The 22,534-nt window shown below is 43.6% G+C and overlaps 2 protein-coding genes across 2 annotated transcripts; one reads left to right on the top strand and one right to left on the bottom strand.

The window, feature by feature from the left end:
• Nucleotides 1-613: 613 nt before the first annotated feature.
• ndufb6 (NADH:ubiquinone oxidoreductase subunit B) lies at nucleotides 614-3,296 on the bottom strand. Its single transcript, XM_024000990.2, has 4 exons — nucleotides 2,995-3,296; nucleotides 2,502-2,594; nucleotides 1,947-1,991; nucleotides 614-776 (listed from the first exon to the last, which is right to left on the bottom strand). Exons 1-4 carry the CDS (start codon nucleotides 3,172-3,174, stop codon nucleotides 711-713), a joined length of 384 nt encoding a protein of 127 aa, XP_023856758.1. The 5' UTR covers nucleotides 3,175-3,296; the 3' UTR covers nucleotides 614-710.
• A 5,148-nt stretch (nucleotides 3,297-8,444) lies between these two features.
• On the top strand, nucleotides 8,445-21,715 carry LOC111973004 (PRELI domain-containing protein 1, mitochondrial). The gene is made up of 6 exons (XM_024000122.3): nucleotides 8,445-8,532; nucleotides 9,922-10,137; nucleotides 10,986-11,211; nucleotides 12,921-13,034; nucleotides 14,913-14,991; nucleotides 21,226-21,715. Exons 2-6 carry the CDS (start codon nucleotides 9,938-9,940, stop codon nucleotides 21,333-21,335), a joined length of 729 nt encoding a protein of 242 aa, XP_023855890.1. The 5' UTR covers nucleotides 8,445-8,532; nucleotides 9,922-9,937; the 3' UTR covers nucleotides 21,336-21,715.
• Nucleotides 21,716-22,534: the final 819 nt, after the last annotated feature.

Below are 22,534 nucleotides of genomic sequence, written 5' to 3' on the forward strand. Positions count from 1 at the left end.
CGTTTAAACAGAGGGTAGTGCGAACAGCCCAGTACATCACTGAGGCCAAGCTTCCTGCCATCCAGGACCTCTATACCAGGAAGGCCCTAATAATTGTCAATGACTCCAGCCACCCTAGTCAGACTGTTCTCTCTGCTCTCGCACAGCAAGCAGTACCGGAGCACCAAGTTTAGGTACAAGAAGCTTCTACCCCCAAGCCATAACACTCCTGAACACCTAATCAAATGGCTACCTGGACTTTTTGCATTGCCCACCCTCTTTTACACCACTGCTACTCTCTGTTGTTATCATCTATGCATAGTCACTTTAATAACTCTACCTACATGTACATATTACCTCAACTAACCAGTACACCCCTGTATATTCTCACTATTGTTATTTTACTGCTGCTCTTTAATTAATTGTTACTTTTATTTCTTATCCGTATTTTTTTTTTTAAACTGCATTGTTGGTTAAGGGCTCATAAGTAAGCATTTCACTGTAAAGTCTACACCTGTCTTATTCGACGCATGTGACTAATAAAACTTGATTGAAACACCGGATCTGAATTACTCAAATAAATGCAGCACTCTTTCCCCCACATTCTTGTCCAAATATACATCTCTGACATGTATTAGTATTGTAAATATTATTTAATGACATATACATAAAGTTTTTACAACAGGGCAGGGACAAAAAGACACTGTGRAATTCTTTCAACTGTGTCTTCTTCAGTGGTGACCATGGCTCTCTGGGAGGTCTGGAACAACCTCTCCCGTCTCCAAGATGGTGTCGCCCTGAACACAGACAGAGAAAATTAACAGATAATGAAAGAGTCAGTTGCTAGATGTCCCTACTCTTTCATTACAAGGTCTAGGAAAGATGTCTGGGAATCCAGGGCTTTTGTGGTCCATTGTAGCTCAGTTGGTCGAGCATGACTATTGTAACGGTAGTGGGTTCAATTACCAGGACTGCCCATATGTAAAATGTATGCACGCATAACTGTAAGTCGCTTTATATAAAAGCATCTGCTAAAATACATTATTTTGTATTACCGTAGTAGGCCACAATTGCAGTGCAGTTTATATATAAGCTACACTGCAATTCAGTTCTTTACTGTAAACTGCCAAAGTGCACCATTGTGTCACATGCATCTGTAAATAAATCTATAAGCAATAAATCACATTTTATTGGTCACATATACACATGGTTAGCAGATGTTACTGCAAATGTAGCGAAATGCTTGTGCTTCTAGTTCCGACAATGCAGCAATATCTAACAAGTAATCGAATAATTCCACAACAAAACCTAATACACACACATCTAAGTCTGATATCCAGTAGTTCTTCCCGGCTGTATGTAATAACACTTCAGATTTTCTGGGCTAACAATGTAAGAAATAATACATAAAAAACAAAACACGGCAAAGTTTCCTAAGGACTAGAAGTGAGGCGACCCTCTCTGTCGGCGCCACCTTGTCCAATCATCAATACAAAAGGAAAGGGAAAGGGGGATACCTAGTCAGTTGTTCAACTGAAATGTGTTCAACTGAAATGTGTCTTCCGTATTTAACTCAACCCTTCTGCCCACCCACTAGGTACAGATGGCAGTTCAACATCTACTTTTTATTTACATTTGGTTGAGTTGTCAACTAATATGAATTCAATGTGAAATCAACCAAAAATGTCACGCAGTCATTTAGGTTAAAAGTTGGGTGAAAAAAATAKAAAAATCCCTTACATTAATGACTTTTGCAAAACCAATTAGTTTTCCAGGATGTATGTTTCAACCTGTTTTTGCCCAGTGGGCAGTGAATCCACTGTAACACTAAGAGCCAGTTCACAGACACAGATTAATCGTAGTCTGGACTAAAAAGCACTTACAATGGAGATTCTTCATTATATGTGTTTTTTCATCCAGGACTAGGCTTAATCGTGTTCCTATAACTACACATGAGATGTACTTACAGGGAACAGTCTGGGCTTCAGCTCCACGATGCCATAGGGCCTTTTCTGTGACAAACACACAAGCAGGACAGGTCAATGTTTTAGATTGAATTGAAGACTCTTCTATGACACATGCATGATACAACTTTCAATAGAGCAGGTATAGTGAACGAACACCAACACAAAGGGCTAAAAACTGCAATCCACTACTGTATAATAACATTTCATAAATCGGAGCACAATAAACTTTGAAAAGTCAAGGTCAAACACATTATCAGTCCTCGTGACCATTAGGTATCAGACTTTTAAATCAAGACCAGTCTGTCTAGGCAGTAGGTCAGGGATAAGCATTAGGAACGCTGATTTTGGAGTGACACAGCCTGGCATTTCGTGTTTGATTTAGACCTGGTGTTTTGAATTTAACCAATTAGGCCCGTGAGGTGGTTGGAAGAATCCAGGTGGTGTCTGGTTGGGCCAAAATCCTCTAACACTCCAGGAACAGGTTTTCCAAACAACAACATTAGTACATGAATGAAAAGACAACAGTATTGTTGGTGTTGAATTGATTGAACTTACAGCGACATGATACTTCACGTAATAATGCACAAGCCAGGCAGGGATCAGCAACCGGGTCAAGGCGAACACTCCACCAGTGTAGACTTTGTAGGTCTGGAAAGAGAGCAACACAAAGGGGACGTGTGTCACAAATGTTAACAGGTTTTGTTGATTTTTTGCTGACAGCAGTTGATGCAGTTTTTCGGTACAACTACTAGTATCTATGTTACATTCAGGTTGACAGTGGCACAGATAACGACTGGCATCACACCAAGCATGATAATACTACTCAACTTGTCTGTCACGAGTGTCAGCATGCAACTATGTGGCTATGGTAACTAGTGACGACCCATGCAACTGGCTAGGCTAACTAGTAAACAGTAACACCGACGTCTCAAAACAAAAACATAGCACGTAGCTATTACACACGCTAGCTAGTTAGTCATTTTAATCCAATTCACACAGCGTTGTTCGTTGATATATTACAATGAAATTGCCAAAATGATGAACTCACGTAAAGCCTCCACAGGGTCTTCGGTTCCAGAAAGCCAGCCCAGAATTTTGCCACCGGCCCAAGGGCTGTCTTTGGCAACACGGGCTCTCTGGGACTGAGCTCTTGGTCCTTCAGCCATTTCCTCCTGAGGTTTGAAATCTGCTCTACGCGGAGCTTTTCGTCTGCTGTGTAACCAGTCATGATTAAGAAGAGCTAGTTCTTATTTTCTTGATATTCAACCTCACTACAATGACACCATGGAGGACACCGCCATGGAGTYCACAGCCAAAACTCATGAAGAAGAAAACAGTCAACGACAACGGTAACTACATATTTTCCACCTTGGCTGAGTGTGTGAGTGACATCTACGGGACTGGAGGAGGAAACAAAACGGAATATTCATGATCACTGATTTCTCTGATACATTGTGCAAAATATGCTCCACACAATTGCTTACAATTTTTTTTACATTCATCCAAAATTAAGGAAACTCTGTATTATGTATCCATATGTTTTTTACTAAAATGGTAAATGCCTTTGTGAATTAATTACTATTAATATGTCATAAACAGTGAATGATGAGTTTTCTGTTTGGATTCGGTTGCAGCATTATAAACTGTTGTCACCATATGACCATTCTACCACTGTCCCGAGGGTATAAGCAAGTCCTCAATCAATTGTATTTTATAAAACCCTTTTTACACCAGCATTTGTCACAAAGTGCTTACAGACACCCAGCCTAAAACCCCAAAGAGCAAACAATGCAGATGTAGAAGCACGGTGGCTAGGACAAACTGTAATCTAATCTGTGCCCAGTATAGACTGGTGAAGTGTGAAACCTTAGCTATCATCAAACATTATTGCTTCAGAGCACTTTTTCAATCATTAGTCATTACACTTAAAATACAAGCTGAAATGTTTGACATGTGTACATAATATGGGTTATATAAGGACTAGTTATAATGTGATGTATTATCAATAGTTAATGATACAGTATAGTCAACTGTCTTGATCATCAATTTGTTAAGCAAACTATATCAATGTCTTCTGAAATATAGTGGACTTTATCAACACATCCACAAAATCATTCATTCGTATGTGATGCAGAGTGTAACAGAGTAGGTCAACTAGTGTGTAAGTTGCSATCAATACATAAATCAATGAACAGAAATAGTGTGTTTACCTGACATTAGTACTACAGCCAAATATATTTGAGTGTTCCCTCCACTCCCCGTACTGGGTTGTAAACGAACATCCAGTCTTTGACTTACAACATGATTGCTTTCTGATGACGGACAGTGTCGTTATACTCAAGACATGAAAAATATGTAAAATACGGATGTTTTATGTCACTCATCAAATAAAACCACTGACATGTCCATCTGAAATGTCTCTCTTTTCTTATTATAATTCTGAATTTATTTCCAACTGACCATAGGCTTATATATTCCAAGTACAGAGGAKATAAAGGCTTGACGTAAACTCTGTTTAAAGTGGACTTTTCCCCATTGAAACTGATGTGTGTTGTCTTTGCATTTGGATCTGATTGAAATAAGATCTACTCCAAATCAGATACGCTGTGACGGCTTTACATGTYTACAGAACGCACCGAAGCATAAATCAATAGTGATTTATTTTAGTAGCATYTCATAAGAATTGGCAWCATCCAACGAAAGATATGCACCAGTCCTGTCTATGAAATGCATTGGGAATTGTTTTCAAACCAGAGTCATTMAAATTACACAGGSCCCAAATMATGCATCATTAACAGTGTCATCTGCAGAGATAGTTTAGTAAACTGATAAYCCTTTCATCAGAGTKCYTGAGGATTTGCACAATATYGACTTATATCAGGCGGAATTSCGAGGCCACCAAGTGTACAGTAATCCAACCTGCAGCTTCTATCTAAACCACACACTAATAAAGTGTCTGTGGTGCAACCTAACCCAAGTGTTCCGTTCTTTGCAGGAAGTTGGCACTCGCCATGGTGAGTGCCAAAGAAACCATAGAAGGTTGAAGAGAGCGAACACAACCCCAATAGCAGTTAGATTAGGAGAATGGCCTCCCCTCCACCTTTATCAGTGTATGTCTCCTCTGTGTGTGTACAGCTTCTCTATGAGAAGTATATATATATATATATATATATATATATATATATATATATTACTTTTGAACTTTGACTCTTACAGCGTATTAGGAAAAAGTGAAAAAATAAAAAGGTTTGCTGCAGATGTAGGATCTTTATTTGATCACCCTGTTGCAGGAGAAGGAAATTAAAAACTTGTAGTGTATGTGAGGTTCAAAAAGGCTTCTGAAGTTTGTAATTTCCACTTTGAAATTTCAGACTTGATGTGTCAACCCCTACAAAAATGTCCATTAATTATAATCCACATAATAATTCTAATTTCCTCTTGCTGCAMGATATTTTCCTGCTGTAGCAAACTGTCTCAAATAAAAGATCCTYCATCTGTAGGTCAGAGTTGTTWGAGCYATAGTGCKATTGACTTAAGAGTAAAACATGATAAAGAAAACATTACAGTGGCAATCAAACCAGGCTCTCTTTAGTTGCATGAAAATCAATGAACCCATGACCCTTTCCGTGTATTTTTCCAAAACATTTTGGTACCCCAAGGATGACGCCCCATGCACAAGCAAAGGGACACACCCAGTTTTGATTTACAGCAAGGGGCTGGTTTTGCTACCGCCCTCCTATCAAGTATCACTCAAATACGAGACCATTGAAAGACCATCTCCAACTCCCCCATATGCATCAGACAGCACTGGGGGAACTGGCGTCTTCCWCTCTCACTAGTAGAAGCTTGACCGATGTCCTTTACGGTGTTGTTGGGTCAGCCAGGGGTTCCGGTAAAAAAAATAACARCTTCCCTTGAAATGGGGTCAGGACACACCRCGAAGCCATTTAAATCAATGTCCAGAATTAGGTTCATAGGAGGTATCGTCATCTGTTGGACCAAGGTTAGACCCAGAGAGCTGATCTCCTTCTCTATATATTTGTTTGTGGTTTGGGTAAGGCACACTGTGTCTCTTGGCTAGAACCGCAGGGCAGATGGAAGTGTTCGGGATGACTTTCATTCCACCTCTAGTAAGTCAGATCACATTCTAAAGGGTACATGTCCATCTTCAACCTCCCTAGACTGTCTCCAAACCCACAACCAACCACAGTTATATCTAGACAGACTTCATCAGGCGATGCAGCACAGACCAACTACACCCAGCCTTTCCCTTGAATGAAGCATTCATAAAGTATGAATATAATTAATGCTTGATAGAGGGTTTTCTACTAATTCAAAAGTGACTATTTTCTGAGTAGTTCAAGTGACTTGCAAAGGAAAACTGCAATTGACTATTTGACAGGGYAAAGTTTATACTTCAGTGAATATGGCAGTTGCTTACCACCATTTGTTATGAAGTGGAGAAGGTAAGTACAACACAAACTAGTGCTGTGTAATAGCTAAGAAAAAGAGTTGAAGGCATGACATGCCTGGTTGTTTGAAAAGTGTGTTAATTAGACACTCAATGCCATTTGAGTGATCGACAGCTTGCATGCGCCCGACATATCCCGTCCTGTGAGTGGCTTCCAGAAGTCTTGTGGTGCTACACATGTTACTGCGRCATTCATTTACCATGATGTTGTGACGTGTGCTCATTCACTATAAAAGCAACCATCTCCTGCTCTGACAGTTMATCCTTGTAATGAGGGTTGACAACTCTGTAGTAGGGGGCTTGCCTGTATGTGGGGAGGTCACAGATTGGTTTGGCTTGGATTTGGGATGAGAATGTATTGCTGTACTGAGATCTCTTTTCTACTATTATGTCCTAACCTGTCATGGTAGATTTGACCAGCTTTATTTCTGTATTGATATGTAAACACCAACAGATTCTGGAATACAGTGTTACAAGAGGACTGTGAGGAGTGTACCGTCTCAAAGTGAGCGAACTCAGTGAAGTGGAGGGCTGGACACCATGAGGGTCGACGACATGAACCCCCTCACGGGGATGGTGGTGGCCATCAGCAGCCCTTTACTGTTCTTCGGCTTCATGTTCACCTGGGCTCCCTCTCATCGCCATTGGACCTGCCATCTGCCTCCCAGGGGTGGTGGCTATCATTCTGGCTAACAGAACCAACGGCTGCACCAAGTTCCCCACCCGGCGCCAATGTCTCAACTGCCTCTGTCGCAAGTGTCGGAGGAGGAAGCAGATGCCTAGAACCAAAGAGTCTTCCAGGTTATCCAGAGACTCAGAGGAGCCTGATGGGGACAAGAGTGCTGGGGTTGAGACTAGGTATAGATCTGGGGCTGGAGCAAACTCTGTGTCCGATACTATTACAACAGTGAAGGAGTCTAGTCATCTGATCAATAAAGTGAACCAAAACCATGACGAGGTGCGACGCTACTCAGCTAGTGCCTTGGTAGCCATGGCAGGTGTCTCTAACTACAGTATCTATGATAGTAAGTCCTACTCTATGAACAGTCACTGTGGGGACTATAGTAGTAAGGTGTATCATGTGCCTCAGCAGCAGCGGGACAGTTTGTGGTGTACTACGAGGGAGGCTTCTCTCCGTATGAACCCTGTTACTGCTACTTCAAACCCAGATATTTTACTTGGGGCGTAGAGACTGTGGTCTAAGTGTGGATACTGAAGCCAGCTGGGGAAAACCTTTTACTGGAACTCATAAACTACTAAATCTATTTAGGTGTACCTAGGACATGAATAGTAAGCCTGTTAACTTACAGATAAATAATACTGCAGTACAATGTAGAAGCAGTTAACATAAGAAATACATTTTCAGTATTTGTTTCATGAATGAATTGAATGTTCCCCATTTATTTTGGATTTTCTTTCATATTGTATAAATATTTAATTATCTAAATTGGCATTAAAATATTTCTCTAAATGGGCATTTAGATTTGCACTATTTTATATATTGTTGTCTTAATGATCAAGTATCTATTATGTATCTTATTCAACAAAATCCATTTAATGCATTGTTGTGTTTGTGGTATAGTTACTAAATGAAGAAATAATMAAACGTTTTTGTGATTACATCTGCRCAGATGATGCACAAATCGACGTGAARCATGCAAATAGTTCAATCTGCACATTACAAACCTGTTARAGAGACCACTAGAAGGGGAAATACCACTGCCAATGTACTGTAGAGGGTACTAAAAACACTAAATTATTAACAGTTTGGATYTGAATTATTACCTTGCATTATTTTAAAATGTAAACATCTCCAAGAACAGACAAATAACGAAAGATATTCATGTTAAAAAAAGTATACAGCATGATAATGTATCTTCATCGGCGTGGTTTTCACCAAGGAAGTCCAATAGAAGTAGAGAGTTGTAGTCCTATAATGAATATTCATGATTAAAGCGGTGCATTGRTGGATACTACACATGCCATTTTTGGACTAGGCAACTTCCGATTCAATGACGAKTGCTGTTACGCTACTATCAAAATAGGGAACATGACGGAGGAAATCTAACTATTGGTGCACTGAAAATCCCCATAAATGCTGCGATAGTATATCAGGTATGTGAAGAGTAAATACTTGCCATAGTCCAGCACAGTTTGATAACTTGTTACCTTGATCTAATCTGTCTTTTGAGGAATAAGCTAGCTAGCTAAGCTACTCATGCTAACAAGTAACAAAACGATAGCTACATTTCACCATGTTAAACTGCTAAAATTATGTCAGCAAACTAGACAAACCCGTATAGTAGCTAATTTCTCTAGCTAATAACTTAACTTAGCTAGCCTTCATAATTGTGCATGAATTGAATGTTTTTGCCAGCTAACGTTAGGTTGCTTGATAGCACGATCGTGCCATGCCACTTCAGTCAAGGTGACATGTTCCACAAAGACCAGCACGCTCAATCCAGACAAGTACATTMTAAAGGGAAAMGGAGCTGTGTGCTTGGCAATGTAGCTAGGTATTCATAGAACAAGATTKATTTCAAAKCRGGTATGCTTTGTCGATTGAAMGATGGTTGTCACTCGTTACCACAGCCACAAAGTCAAAATTGGCTATATCGTAAAAATGTATGAAAACGAAATMTATATTTTTGGTCTTTAATTTAAGGTTAGTCTTAACGTTAGCCGTGTGGTTAAGTTTAGGGTAAAGCTTAGATTTTAAGAAGATAATTTSTAGGAATAGGCGGGGTTAAGCAATAATTATGACTTTGTAGCTGTGGTAACTAGTGAAGACCTCTTGTGCCAATCGTCATCTAACGTCACAACTGTCACATGTTGCAGGGGGCCACGTTATTTCCCATGCAACCTGAGCAATGTTCTTTCTCCCCTTGTACAATATGTGACTGAATCCGTGACAGGTCTAGTAAAGCGAATGGTGATACCCCACATGGTGTACTGCTSTAAGTCCATACAATACCTGTGTGTATTTGACCCAGCTGRCAGGAGATYGATAGTACGCTAGCTGCTTTTACACCYTACATCCTATTTTGTGGGACGGGCAGCAGGTAGCCTAACGGTTAAGCGCATTGGGTCAGTAACTGAAAGGTCACTGGTTTGAATCCACMWGCCGACTAGGTGGGAAAAAATCTGCCGATGTGCCCTTGAGCAAGGCACTTAGCCCTAATTTCTCATGTAAGTCGCACTGCATAAGAGTGTCTGCTAAATGACTAAACTGATTGAAGCTGCACATAATAACCACTGAGGGCTGTAGCTAGCCAGTAGTAGCTACAAACCTAGAGCAGAGCAACATACAAACCTAGAGCAGCGCAACATACCTTTTTGGTTCTGTTTTGAACACATATCTGATGTCATAGCAACATACCTTTTTGGTTCTGTTTTGAACACATAGTATCTGATGTTATCAGACCTACATGTAGCTGAGATAAAGGTCTGTCCTATTATACCTGTTATCCTGAAATACCCCTCTCCACCTCTCTTCCTCGACAGGGTTCAGTGTGTGTGGATGGAGTCAGTGGCATCTGAGAGCACCCAGCATAGTTATCACAGACAGGACAATCCGAAGAAGTCCGTGTTCAGACCAACAGCCTGCACATCGGCAGGCAGGGGGAGAATGGTCAAGTACTTCTCTAACGACGTAGACATCAGGACCACGTGGGACCATGTTGTCTCTGCCTTCTGGCAGAGGTATCCCAACCCATTCAGGTACAGGACCTCGCGCTGARCTGCTTTTATGGCGGATGCCTCAATGATTTGGTGAGATGTGCATCTAGTAGGAGAGACAAGGGATATGCCTATTTTCCATTGAGTAACAAACTCCAGACCCATGGAAAATCTGTGCTTTCTCCTACTATCAGCTGTTTAATGTGATTCTGCACAAACGGCACCAACCCTCATTCCATAGCCAAACTGTGCATCTGCACTGTTCAACCTAATGTGTTTTTGTAAAATGTTCAGTTGACATTGTTACAAGTATTCCTTATGCATGGAGTTGTACAGTTTGTTTAACTTTGCAATCATTGTTTTTTGTTTGATATACATTCTAAAGTGAAAAATCGGAGTCTCAGCATCATTATGTTACTGTGGAATTGCCCTGCTCTCAATCACAATYYYWTWWMGMMMRRMYKSSRMMTWKKYKAYMTTWYYAAAAAACAACAGRGWGAAGAMTTTATTKAGATGGAGAACTGAGAATGACCACYGTGGAGAAGTGATACCAGCTTTGTCAGATCAGAAGGAAGTGACTTAGTCAAGTGCTTCATTTWGTTTGTATTGTTAATATCTGCTCTGTATTTAACCCAGCCATCTTTCCTTTTATTTGAGTACTTGATTCAAGGTTTGTATTCGATTGCTAATAATCAAATACAAGTACTTGAAATGTACAAATCTGCAACTATTTAGCAGATTAAATTCAGAAGTACTGACAATGTTAAAATTGGTTTGCGGAGTATGTCAAGTGTTGTGAAAATGTTATGWCGTTTTCAGTTGTCTGAACWACTAGTAATTGGACCAACTGATAGCATACCGCAAACATTGTGTGTGTTCCCGTGCATCAGCACCCATGTTCTCACGGAGGARGTGGTGTTCCGTGAGGTSACGYCGGACCAGCGGCTTCTCTCRAGACGCCTGCTCACCAAGACCAATCGAATGCCTCGCTGGGCCGAGTTCCTCTTCCCCTCCAACCTATCACGCTCCGTCTACATCGTAGAGGACTCCGTCGTCGACCCGGTCACCAAGAGCCTCACCACGTACACCTGGAACCTCAACCACACTACGTTAATGGTGAGGTACACCCCGACATATGCTCCCTTCCGAATCGACCCCTACACCAAGAAGTGGCTAGGGAGTAGGGGCTAGGTGTTGATTTGGAACCCAGGGATACTGGTTCCCACAGCTTAGTGGTTGGAGCATGGTGCTTGCAACACCAAACGTGTGGGTTTGACACTCATGCCAGTCACATGTAGTTCATGTATGTGTTTGTTAGTACGTGTAGGTTCCTCTATACGTTTTACTAGGTTGGTGGACGCTCATGTCCTTTTGCAGTAAGTACACTGACTCAGCACCATGGAGTATCTTGTATTTGTTAGAAATCCGTGTTCTATCTTTAGGAGATAGTATCAGCACCACCACCAGACAGAGGAACACGCTGGGTTTCCCCTACTGCATTTAGCAGCGGCGCACTGCCTCTAAAAAAAAGGAAACACTATTAGTATTGACTAAGATAATAATGTATCTACGTATTAGCACACAGCCTACTATTGAACAGAGACTTTGATATGCACGTCTACATGAACACTACTGTCCAAATAGTGTTATTATTGCATATCTTTAGATGCGGAATGGAAGATCTTTTCCTCAATGGTTTAGGCTAGGTTGGTATCTGTCCCTTCATGACCTCCAGTGGTTGACCTATATTACAGCCACAAGACATTGACAAAGTGCCCTCTGCGTTGCCCCGCCCCCCTGAGAGACTGGCTTGTTTACTGGTCGCGCTTGTTTGTTTTCTCTAGCAACCGACCGTCTCCAAGCCTACAGCACAATGAATATACTGTTTTCCAGAGAAATTCCTTCATGCCGATACCCACAAGGTTTTCCATTGTYTATCATTTGTGACATTTCGTTAAAAAAACAAAAACTGCAACAGTTCTGCAGTCTGGCTGGATATTGGTTCAGACTGGTAAACAATTGACTAAAGAGACACAGACGTGAAATGTATTGTTGGTGGTTTTCTGTTTCTCAGGGACCTGATTTGTTGGATGAGAAAGAGATGAAGTTGTGTAACCTTTGAGTCAGCCGGGTGGGTGGATATCTCATMGTTTACATCTCGAGTCTCTACGAGAGTCAGAGTTCACTCTCCATTCTACGGTTAGCAATAGAACAAYGCTTTAATGTGAGAGACTAAATGAGACACTTTATCTCACCATACCTGGRCAATGTCAACTAGACCTACACTACAATCATACACAGACCTTTTTATGATTCAACCAACACTTTGTTCAGCCCCTTCCCACTTTGTATTCGTCTSAAGATCGCCAACACTTGACGTCTATCTATCCAGATATGGTGCTGTCAACTTGATGGATGAYCAGAGAGGAGCACCATAAGGAACACACCCCACCAGATTATGCCCGCCGTCTAGTTAACGCAAAGCGTTGTGGCGGCGTGCTAGCGAGCGCTGTCTTGTTTTGATTCCACTTGACGGCAGCTGAAGGAGAGGATGACTCATATCACTAGACAGATGGAACAACTTTGTAATTATCTCCAAGATCATATTTCGGAACAAAATGTCAGATTCTTCCAAAACAGTATGTTATTATCGCACGCAACCACTTACTCAAAATGAAGTGGAATTGATAACTTCTTCTTCATTCATTTTGCATTGAAGTTGTTTGCTTCTTTATGTATTGTGCCCTATAGTTGAGGGCAGCAAACCAACACCACCTGGTTAACAACCCTCTCCACCCCCCATCCCTTCCTCCTTTCTTTCCTAGACGGTGGAGGAGCGCTGCGTGTTCCAGGAGTCAGAGGACCGGCCTGCCTTCACGCTGCTCAGACGAGAGGCCTGGATCTCTTCTGGAGTCTACGGCTTCTCCAGACCTATCCAGGTACAGCACAGATGTAGTACAGAACACCACACCACAGCCCCAGACCAGCTATAGGACGGGACACCACAGTACAGCCCCAGACCAGCTATAGGACGGGACACCACAGTACAGCCCCAGACCAGCTATAGGACGCCACACCACAGTACAGCCCCAGACCAGCTATAGGACGGCACACCACAGTACAGCCCCAGACCAGCTATAGGACGCCACACCACAGTAAGCCCAGGACCAGCTATAGGACGGCACACCACAGTACAGCCCCAGACCTATAGGACGGACACCACAGTACAGCCCCAGACCAGCTATAGGACGGCACACCACAGTACAAGCTATAGGACGCACACCACAGCCCCAGACCAGCTATAGGACGGGACACCACAGTACAGCCCCAGACCAGCTATAGGACGGCAACACCACAGTACAGCCCCAGACCAGCTATAGGACGCCACACCACAGTACAGCCCCAGACCGCTATAGGACGGCACACCACAGTACAGCCCCAGACCAGCTATAGGACGCCACACACAGTACAGCCCAGACAGCTATAGGACGGCACACCACAGTACAGCCCCAGACCAGCTATAGGACGGCACACCACAGTACAGCCCCAGACCAGCTATAGGACGCCACACCACAGTACAGCCCCAGACCAGCTATAGGACGCCACAGCCACAGTACAGCCCAGACCAGCTATAGGACGCCACACCACAGTACAGCCCCAGACCAGCTATAGGACCCACACCACAGTACAGCCCCCAGACCAGCTATAGGACGGCACACCACAGTACAGCCCCAGACCAGCTATAGGACGGCACACCACAGTACAGCCCCAGACCAGCTATAGGACGCCACACCACAGCCCCAGACCAGCTATGGGACAGGACAGCCCTGTCTCCCTGTATGGATAGTCTACATCCAGGAATAAAGTAATGTTTGAAGCAGACCTGGGTTCAAATAGTGTTTGCTTTCTTTCAAATACTTTGAGTGTTTGATTGAGCCTGTCTGGGGTGCCAGATGAGTTTGGTTTTGGGACTACTCCATTGGTGACATTGCACCAATCAAGCTCAAACAAGTGCAGCTAAATTATTTGAATGGATAACAAATACTATTTGAACCCAGGTCTGATGGATATTGAATACATCCACGTATACGAGACTCAGAGGACCACTACACTACAGCAAAATAGTTCAGGTACCTCACTCMCCTCCAGTTCACCTCAGGACAGACGACCCCTTTTCATCACCAAAGCCATGAGCCGTTTAAATGGGAGCAGATATTGAATAGCAGCCGTACATTTGGATTTGTAGCCTGGGAAATCAATTTGAAGGATCTGCTCGCGGTCGTTGCTGGACACCTATGAGAACATATGTATATAATCCATCTATAACAAAAGCCCAGTCTGATTTGAAAAACAGATTTTCCCTTAAGTTCCACCCAGATATTTGGTCGACAAATCTAAGAGGCCCACAAGTATTTTCCACCTCAGCAAGCTAGGCATTCTGTCTCTCTCTCTCACACACACACACACACACACACACACACACACACACACACAAGGGTTTATAGGGTCGAATAATGGCACAAAAGAGGAAAAGTGTGTCTGCAGATGCCAAAACTAAGAAATGGTCATCTTCCACCAGGAATGTTTTCTACACAAGGGTAGAAAAAACTATTTTAGCCTATTATTATTATTATTAGCAGTGTGTGCTAGCCTTGACTACCCCTAGAGAGAGAAAGGGAAGTCAAGATGAAGGGAAAGAGAGAACAAGAGAGATGAAAGGAGGGAGAAAGAGAGGGGGGAAAAGTACACTGCTGTTCTCATGTCTCCCCATTTAAACCCTGCTGTTTCCTGTCATGTCCGTCTGTTCTGTTCCCYAGGAGTTTGGCTTGGCCCGCTTCAAGAGCAACCAGGTGAAGGCCATGAAGGGCCTGGAGTACGCTCTGTCTAACTTACACGGTACGTACTGAAGTAGGAGAATCAGGAAACTAAACAACTTTATTTCTAGGATTTATGATGTGGTTGGAGGCGATGGGCAAGCTTTTTTTAGAGGGAAAAGTTATATTTTTGGGAGATTGGTGCTTTCGGTCATATTTTCCACATTAAACAAAGTACCAAAAAGTCTGTCAAAGTCTCCTCATGGCTGATTGCTGTGGTCTGAAGTGAAGTCGTGAAATTAGTCACAGCTCCCACCCACCCATCAACTCTTCACCAACACTAACCTCCATCATGCCTTTGGGTGAGCAGACACCAGATCCCTCCCCCTGGAAGTGTAACACACACAATCGTCCGTGGATAATCAGGCCGTGATTGCGTCGCCAGACGGACGCGTCTCGAAGTCCTTTGCCAAGTGGAGTGATACGACGATAATGATTACTGATTTTACTGCATGTCTTGAGTATGGCATTTCCTCGGAGATATCCCTCCCTAAAGATTGACACCTACAAGTCCACTCTCCTAATTGAACGAGTCGGTTGAGCCAATGATTCAACCGTTTGTCTGTCTATGTTCAGAGGCTGAAAACATCCCATGTGACTAGCTTAAGCCGTATAGTCACAGACAAGTGTTTTGTCCCACGCGTTGCGTGACTGCGCCATCTGCCACAGGGCTTTCAGGAAGTGTTCATTACCCCTTGACTTATTCCACATTGTTGTGTTACAGCCGGAATTTAAAATGGATTAAATATTAGTTTTTCCTCAACCATTTACACACAATACCCCATAATGACAAAGTGAAGACATGTTTTTAGAAATTTTTTGCAAATGTATACATCTCATTTACATAAGTATTCACCTCTGAGGTCAATACTTTGTAGAAGCACCTTTGGCAGCGATTACAGCTGTGAGTCTTTCTGGGTAAGTCACTAGGAGCTTTCTACACCTGGATTGTGCAACATTTGCCCATTATTCTTTTCAAAATCTTCAAGCCTGTCGAATTAGTTGTTGACCAGTTTCAGGTCTCTCCGTAGATTTAAGTCAAAACTGTAACTCGGCCCTCGGGAACATTCATTGTCTTCTTGGTAAGCAACTCCAGCATAGAATTTGGCCTTGTTTTAGGTTTATTGTCCTGCTGAAAGATGAATTCATCTCCCAGTGTCTAGTGCATGGCAGAACTGAACCAGGTTTTACTCTAGGATTTTGCCTGTGCTTAAGCTCCATTCCATTTTTTTTCATTAATTTTTTTAAATTTATCCTGGAACTCTCCAGTCATTAACGATTACAAGCATACCCGTAACATGATGCAGCCACCACATGCTTGAAGATATGGCGAGCTGTTCCCTTCCTTTCCGGCACTGAGTTAGGAAGAACGCCTGTATCTTTGTAGTGACTGGGTGTAATTGGTCCACACATCCAAAGTGGAATTAATAACTTACATGCTCAAAAGGATATTCAATTATTTATTTTTTGCCGTATACCAATAGGTGACCTTTGCGAGTCATTGGAAAACCTTCCTGGTCTGTGGTTGAATCCATGTTTGAAATTCACTGCTCGACTGAGGGACCTGCAGATAGTTGTATGTGTGGGGTACAGAGATGAAAGTCATTCAAAAAAATTGTTAAACACTTATTGCACAGAGTGAGTCCATGCAACTTATTGAATGACTTGTTAAGCACATTTTTACTTCGTGAACTTATTTAGGCTTGTCATAAATGGTTTGAATACATTTCAGCTTTTTATTTGCAGACTAGACACACAAACCTAAAAGGACATATTCCATTGTTGTGTCTTTGTCCCCTCTGTCTGTGTGCATCATGCCGTCATTACACTGGACTAGGCCTCAGGTTTATTGCGATGGTAAGTACAGTACTAGGGCCTGTCACTACAGCTGGACTAGGCCTCAGGTTTATGATGTCAGTACAGTACTAGGGCCTGTCACTACAGCTGGACTAGGTCCTCAGGTTTATTATGGTGGTCAGTACAGTACTAGGATCTGCCACTACAGCTGGACTAGGTCTCAGGTTTATTATGGTGGTCAGTACAGTACTAGGGTCTGTCACTACAGCTTGGACTAGGTATCAGGTTTATTATGATGGTCAGTACAGTACTAGGATCTGTCACTACAGCTGGACTAGGTATCAGGTTTATTATGATGGTCAGTACAGTACTAGGGTCTGTCACTACAGCTGGACTAGGTCTCAGGTTTATTATGATGGTCAGTACAGTACTAGGGTCTGTCACTACAGCTGGACTAGGTCTCAGGTTTTATGATGGTCAGTATAGTACTAGGGTCTGTCACTACAGCTGGACTAGGTCTCAGGTTATTATGCTGGTCAGTACAGTACAGGGTCTGTCACTACAGCTGGACTAGGTATCAGGTTTATTATGGTGGTCAGTACAGTACAGGGTCTGTCACTACAGCTGGACTAGGTCTCAGGTTTATTATGATGTACATTACTAGGGTCTGTCACTACAGCTGGACTAGGTATCAGGTTTATTATGGTGGTCAGTACAGTACTAGGGTCTGTCACTACAGCTGGACTAGGTCTCAGGTTTATTATGGTGTCAGTACAGTACTAGGGTCTGCACTATGGTGACAGTATGGCTACGTTCCAGTATCCATTACTATTGTACCACTTGTCCATTACAGACTGTCTGAAGTGGATCCCTGTGCACTACTTTAGTCTTATGGGCCCTGATCAATAGTAGTGCACTGCACTATATAGTACATAAGATACCATTTGACACAATAGCTTGCATTGTATGCATCAAAATCAAAGTTTATTTGTCACGTGCGCCGAATACAACAGGTGTGGACTTGTGTGGATATTTGTATCAGAGCCATGACTCTGTGACACCCTCGTCCCACCCCTTGCTGAGGGATGTCACTTGTCTGTCTGGTAGTAGCTTCTAGCCACTAGGCAGCCATTTCTAGAACAATCTCTAGTATCACAGTGGGTTGAGAACAATGCAGTCCAGTACAGTCATGATCCTTTGGCATCAATGTAGACAGACATGACCAGCTATTCTAGAGTAGTAGATCCTGTATTGTGTTTCTGTGGTTCTGTAGCTGCTGCAAATACTGTGTACAAAACATTAAGAACACCTTCCTAATATTGAGTTGCAACCTCCTTTGCCCTCAAGAACAGCCTCAATTTTCGGATCATGGACAAGTAAGGTGTCTCAAGCATTCCACAGGGATGCTGGCCCATGTTGACGCCAATGCAAACTGTTGAAAGTGGAAAATCCCAGCAGCGTTGCAGTTCTTGTGCACCTGAAATATACTACCATACCCCGTTCAAAGGCACTTCAATCTTTTGTCTTGCCCATTCACTCTCTGGATGGCACATACACAATCCGTGTCTCAAGGCTTCACCTATACTGATTTTGAAGTTGATTTAACAAGTGACATCACACAATTGGCCCAGCTTCGTCCGGGTTAGGGAGGGTTGGGCCGGCAGGGATATCCTTGTCTCATTGCGCACTAGCGACTCCTATGTCGGGCCGGGCACAGTGCACGCTGACCAGGTGTACTGTGTTGCCTCCGACACATTGGTGTGGCTGGCTTCCGGGTTGGATGTGCATTATGTCAAGAAGCAGTGCGGCTTGGTTGGGTTGTGTTTCGGGGGACGCATGGCTCTCGACCTTCACCTCTCCGAGTCCGTGCGGGAGTTACAGCGATGAGACAAGACTAACTACTACCAATTGGATACCACGAAACTGGGGAGGAAAAAAGGGTGTAAAAAAAACAAGTGACATCAATAAGGGATTCACCTTGTCAGTGTGTTTCCTGGAAATGGCAGGTGTTCCTAATGTTTTGTAGACTCAGTGTACCATCATTTTGCCCGGGCATGTAGGCTGAAGGAATTCTAACTTAAGATGAATGTGAAGGGGGATTTTATTTTCATGAAAAATGTAGTTTAGCTCATGTAGTTATGATTCACATAATATTCCACTCTAAATGGATTTGATGCAACTTCTGTGATATTTAATTCTCCTGTTCAGGCGACATGAACAAAGGACATTTTCTAGTTTCATGCGTTTTTATTMATTCACTTACTTGTGGAATATAATATTTCCTCMGGGTGCAGATCCCCTGCCAGATCATTCCCCCACATAGTGGAGGATCGTTCCTAGCGTTTAAAGCTTTACAGGGTCCCTTTATCTTAACACTTCGCACCGCTCTGCCTACCCAAACTCCCACTGTGCCCGACTTTTCGGGTAATTGGGCTCCACCGCCTCCACAGGAGCGGCCAGAACCGATACACACCGCCAGCTAGGTAGTAGCTCCAGTACTGTGAAAGGAGTCGGAGCAAGGATGATACATAATTGAGAAATCGTCAAACGAGCATACCAGATATTCAAGAAGGTTTGATCAGTCACGTGTGTCTGGAACGTCACCCTATCCACTATGTAGTGCACTACTTTTGACCAGGGCCAATAGGGAGTAGGGTGCCATTTCAGACAGTGTGGTAGAAACAACCAGGGCCACCTCCTGCTGTCATTGGCCAACATCAAATGGGTTTTATTCATAACGGGAGTGTGAGACTGCACGTATTTCTGTTGGTGTGCTAGACTATCCGACTGCGTCGGTGTGTCTGCTTGTGTTTTCGACTGCGTGCACACACACACGTCCGTTTGTGTGAAGTGACTAATCTTCCCTCCTGCCTGCATCTCCAGCCGTGAGGTTCGCGACAGCGTCCGAGAAAGAGAAGCGAAGAGAAAGAGCAGGAGCGAGGGTTGAGCTCAAAGAGCCCAGAGGAAAGATGTGGCTTTGTGTGGAGGCCTCAGAAGCCTTCTATCCCCCCCAGAGAGAGGGTGCTCTGGGGGTCAGCCAAGGCAGCCGGCCCTGGGAAGGGACCAGGGCTGTGGTTATTCTGGTCAGTGGCTCCAGACCTGCAGCTGGGCTGGGTTCAGTCAGGGGGAGACAGAGGGAGAAAGGGAGAGCAGAGAGTGTGTTGTCATAGTTTCCCCCCCATTGTCTTACTGTCTATTTGTAGTAGAACAGTATGTGGTGCTATGAAGTCTTAGCCAGACCCTGGTCTAGCATAGAACATAGAACATCTTCCTCCTCACTGTCCCCTCATCCCTGTTCCCGCTCTCCTTGTCACTGTTCCCAGTACAGTTACTATAGCCTCTGTCGCCTCTCCTTGGCCCTGTTCCCAGTACAGTTACTCTAGAAGCCTCCTCCCTCTGTCCCATCTCTTCTTGTCCCTGTTCCCAGTACAGTTTGTCCCCTGAGCTAAGGTTCCACTGACCCCATCTCCTGGAGACTGGAGGCTGGCCAGACTCAGTGGGCCYGACCAACTCACTGACCAAGACACTTTTGTTTAGATCTCTCTTAATGGAGTACCCGCCACCTTTTTCTGAGTATCTTTCTCTCGCCCTCTTTCCCTAACTTTCATCTTCGTCTTTCTTGGCCTGTCTGACTGGATCCATTGTGCCTGCCTTGTGTGTGTCTCCCCCTCCCTACTGTTCGCTCCAGATAGGATCTCAGCCTCAACAACCACTCCAAGATTGGCTCCTCTCCTCTCTGACAGTCTAAATATTTTCCACAGATGTTTGAAGTATCTGTTAGAAGCATTTGGATGGCCTCAGTATTCACAACTCACACTGAAGAAGAGGAATGCTCTGCTTGTCTTTGTTGTGACGGTGGTAGTGTGTTGACTAGGAGACCTCTGAGGATGGTAGAGATCACCTTAACTCTAACCCCTACTAAAATAGTATTTTATAGATGGATAGATGGAAGGTTATGATATTGTTTCACACACTTGTATAGGTCAATCACACACTTGTTTGTTTTAAAATGTATTCCCAATCAAAATCCTATTTTCCCTAAACTTTTTAACCTCAACTCTAACCCCTAAGTCTAAAATAGCCTTTTTCCTTGTGGGGACAGGCGGAATATCCCCACTTGTCAAAAATGTTCCTTGTTTTGCTATCCTTGTGAGGACTTCTGGTACCCACAAGGATAGTAAAATCACACACTGTTAGAGAGAATGCTGACCCAGGAACAAACCCCTGGCCAGAAGACCTGCTGGCTGCCTCATGACAAGATTCCTGTTACCTGAGCCTTGTGATCTTTCCAACACACACACTTTTAGACTCAGGATATCAAATCTTGAAGTAATGTGGAGTTGTATTCATTCACTCCATGTTCACATTTTGCATTCATGGTACCAGCAGTTTTGGAACCGAGTAGGTTAGTTTCCTGTATACACACTCACCCCATGTCTCTCTCGTCTTCTGCCCACAGGAGAGGCACCCCAGCGTCAGCCCTGCGTCCGGGACACAGTGAAGACTGCTACAGAGAAAGCCAAGACCCTGGCCTCCGCCCCGCAGAAACAGCCCCAGCAGTACGTGTGACAACAGGGGAACATCCCCCGCTACCGGCTGGAACCAGGACTGGAATGGGACACTGTGCACGCAGGGCAGGCACAAGCAACACATTCACATGCAACACACAGGCTGGCCAATTCTGATCTTTTTAAGAGCTGATCTGATTGGTCAAAAGACCAATTTGTGAGGAAAAACAAATCAGAATTGAGCTGCGCATGCACACACTCTTTTAGCTGGCTTTTCATTGACTGGAAGCTTGCTTGTATCAAGGTCTCGGTGTACAGTATGTGTACAATATGTCCATCTAAACCACGAACAGCTCTGCTCCTCTGGGGTTAGGCTCTGTTCCTCTTGTTTTCATTAGCCTAGCATTAATACATCTCAGGTACTGAGCCCCTGTCTGACCGCCTGGCACAACCTAGGGGCATGTTCAATAGGCACCAGACGCAAGAAAATGTTCTCAAACTGAGTGAAACAGAGATGCAAAAGTATGTGGACAGCCCTTCAAATTAGTGGATTTGGCTATTTCAGCCACCCATGTTGCTGACAGGTGTATAAAACCAAGCACAGTCATGCAATCTCCATAGACAAACATTGGCAGTAGAATGGCCTTACTTACCTTTCCATCAAGTCAGTTCGTCACATTTCTGTCCCGGTCAACGAAGTGCTGTTATTGTGAAGCGGAAACGTCTAGGAGCAACAACAACTCAGCCGTAAAGTGGTAGGCAACAAGCTCACAGAATTGGACTTCCGAGTTCCAACCTACCTCTGGAAGCAACATAAGCGCAATAATTGTTCGTCGGGAGCCTCATGAAATGGGTTTCCATGGCTGAGCAGCCACACAAAAGCCTAAGCTCACCATATGCAATGCAAAGCGTCGGCTGGAGTGGTGTAAAGCTCGCTGCCATTGGAGCAGSGGAAATGCATTCTTTGGAGTAATGAATCATGCTTCACGATCTGGCAGTCTGACAGACGAATCTGGGTTTGGTGGATGCCAGGAGAACACTACCTGCCCCAATGCAGAGTGCCAAATGTAAAGTTTGGTGGAGGAAGAATAATGGTCTGTGGTGGTTTATGGTTCGGGCCCCTTAGTTCCAGTGAAGGGAAATCTTAACTCTACAGCATACAATGACATTCTAGACGATTCTGTGCTTCCAACTTTGTGGCAATAGTTTGGGGAAGGCCCTTTCCTGTTTCAGCATGACAATGCCTCCATGCACAAAGCG

The sequence above is a fragment of the Salvelinus sp. IW2-2015 genome, linkage group LG14 (assembly GCF_002910315.2).
Source record: "Salvelinus sp. IW2-2015 linkage group LG14, ASM291031v2, whole genome shotgun sequence".
NCBI lineage: Eukaryota > Metazoa > Chordata > Actinopteri > Salmoniformes > Salmonidae > Salvelinus > Salvelinus sp. IW2-2015.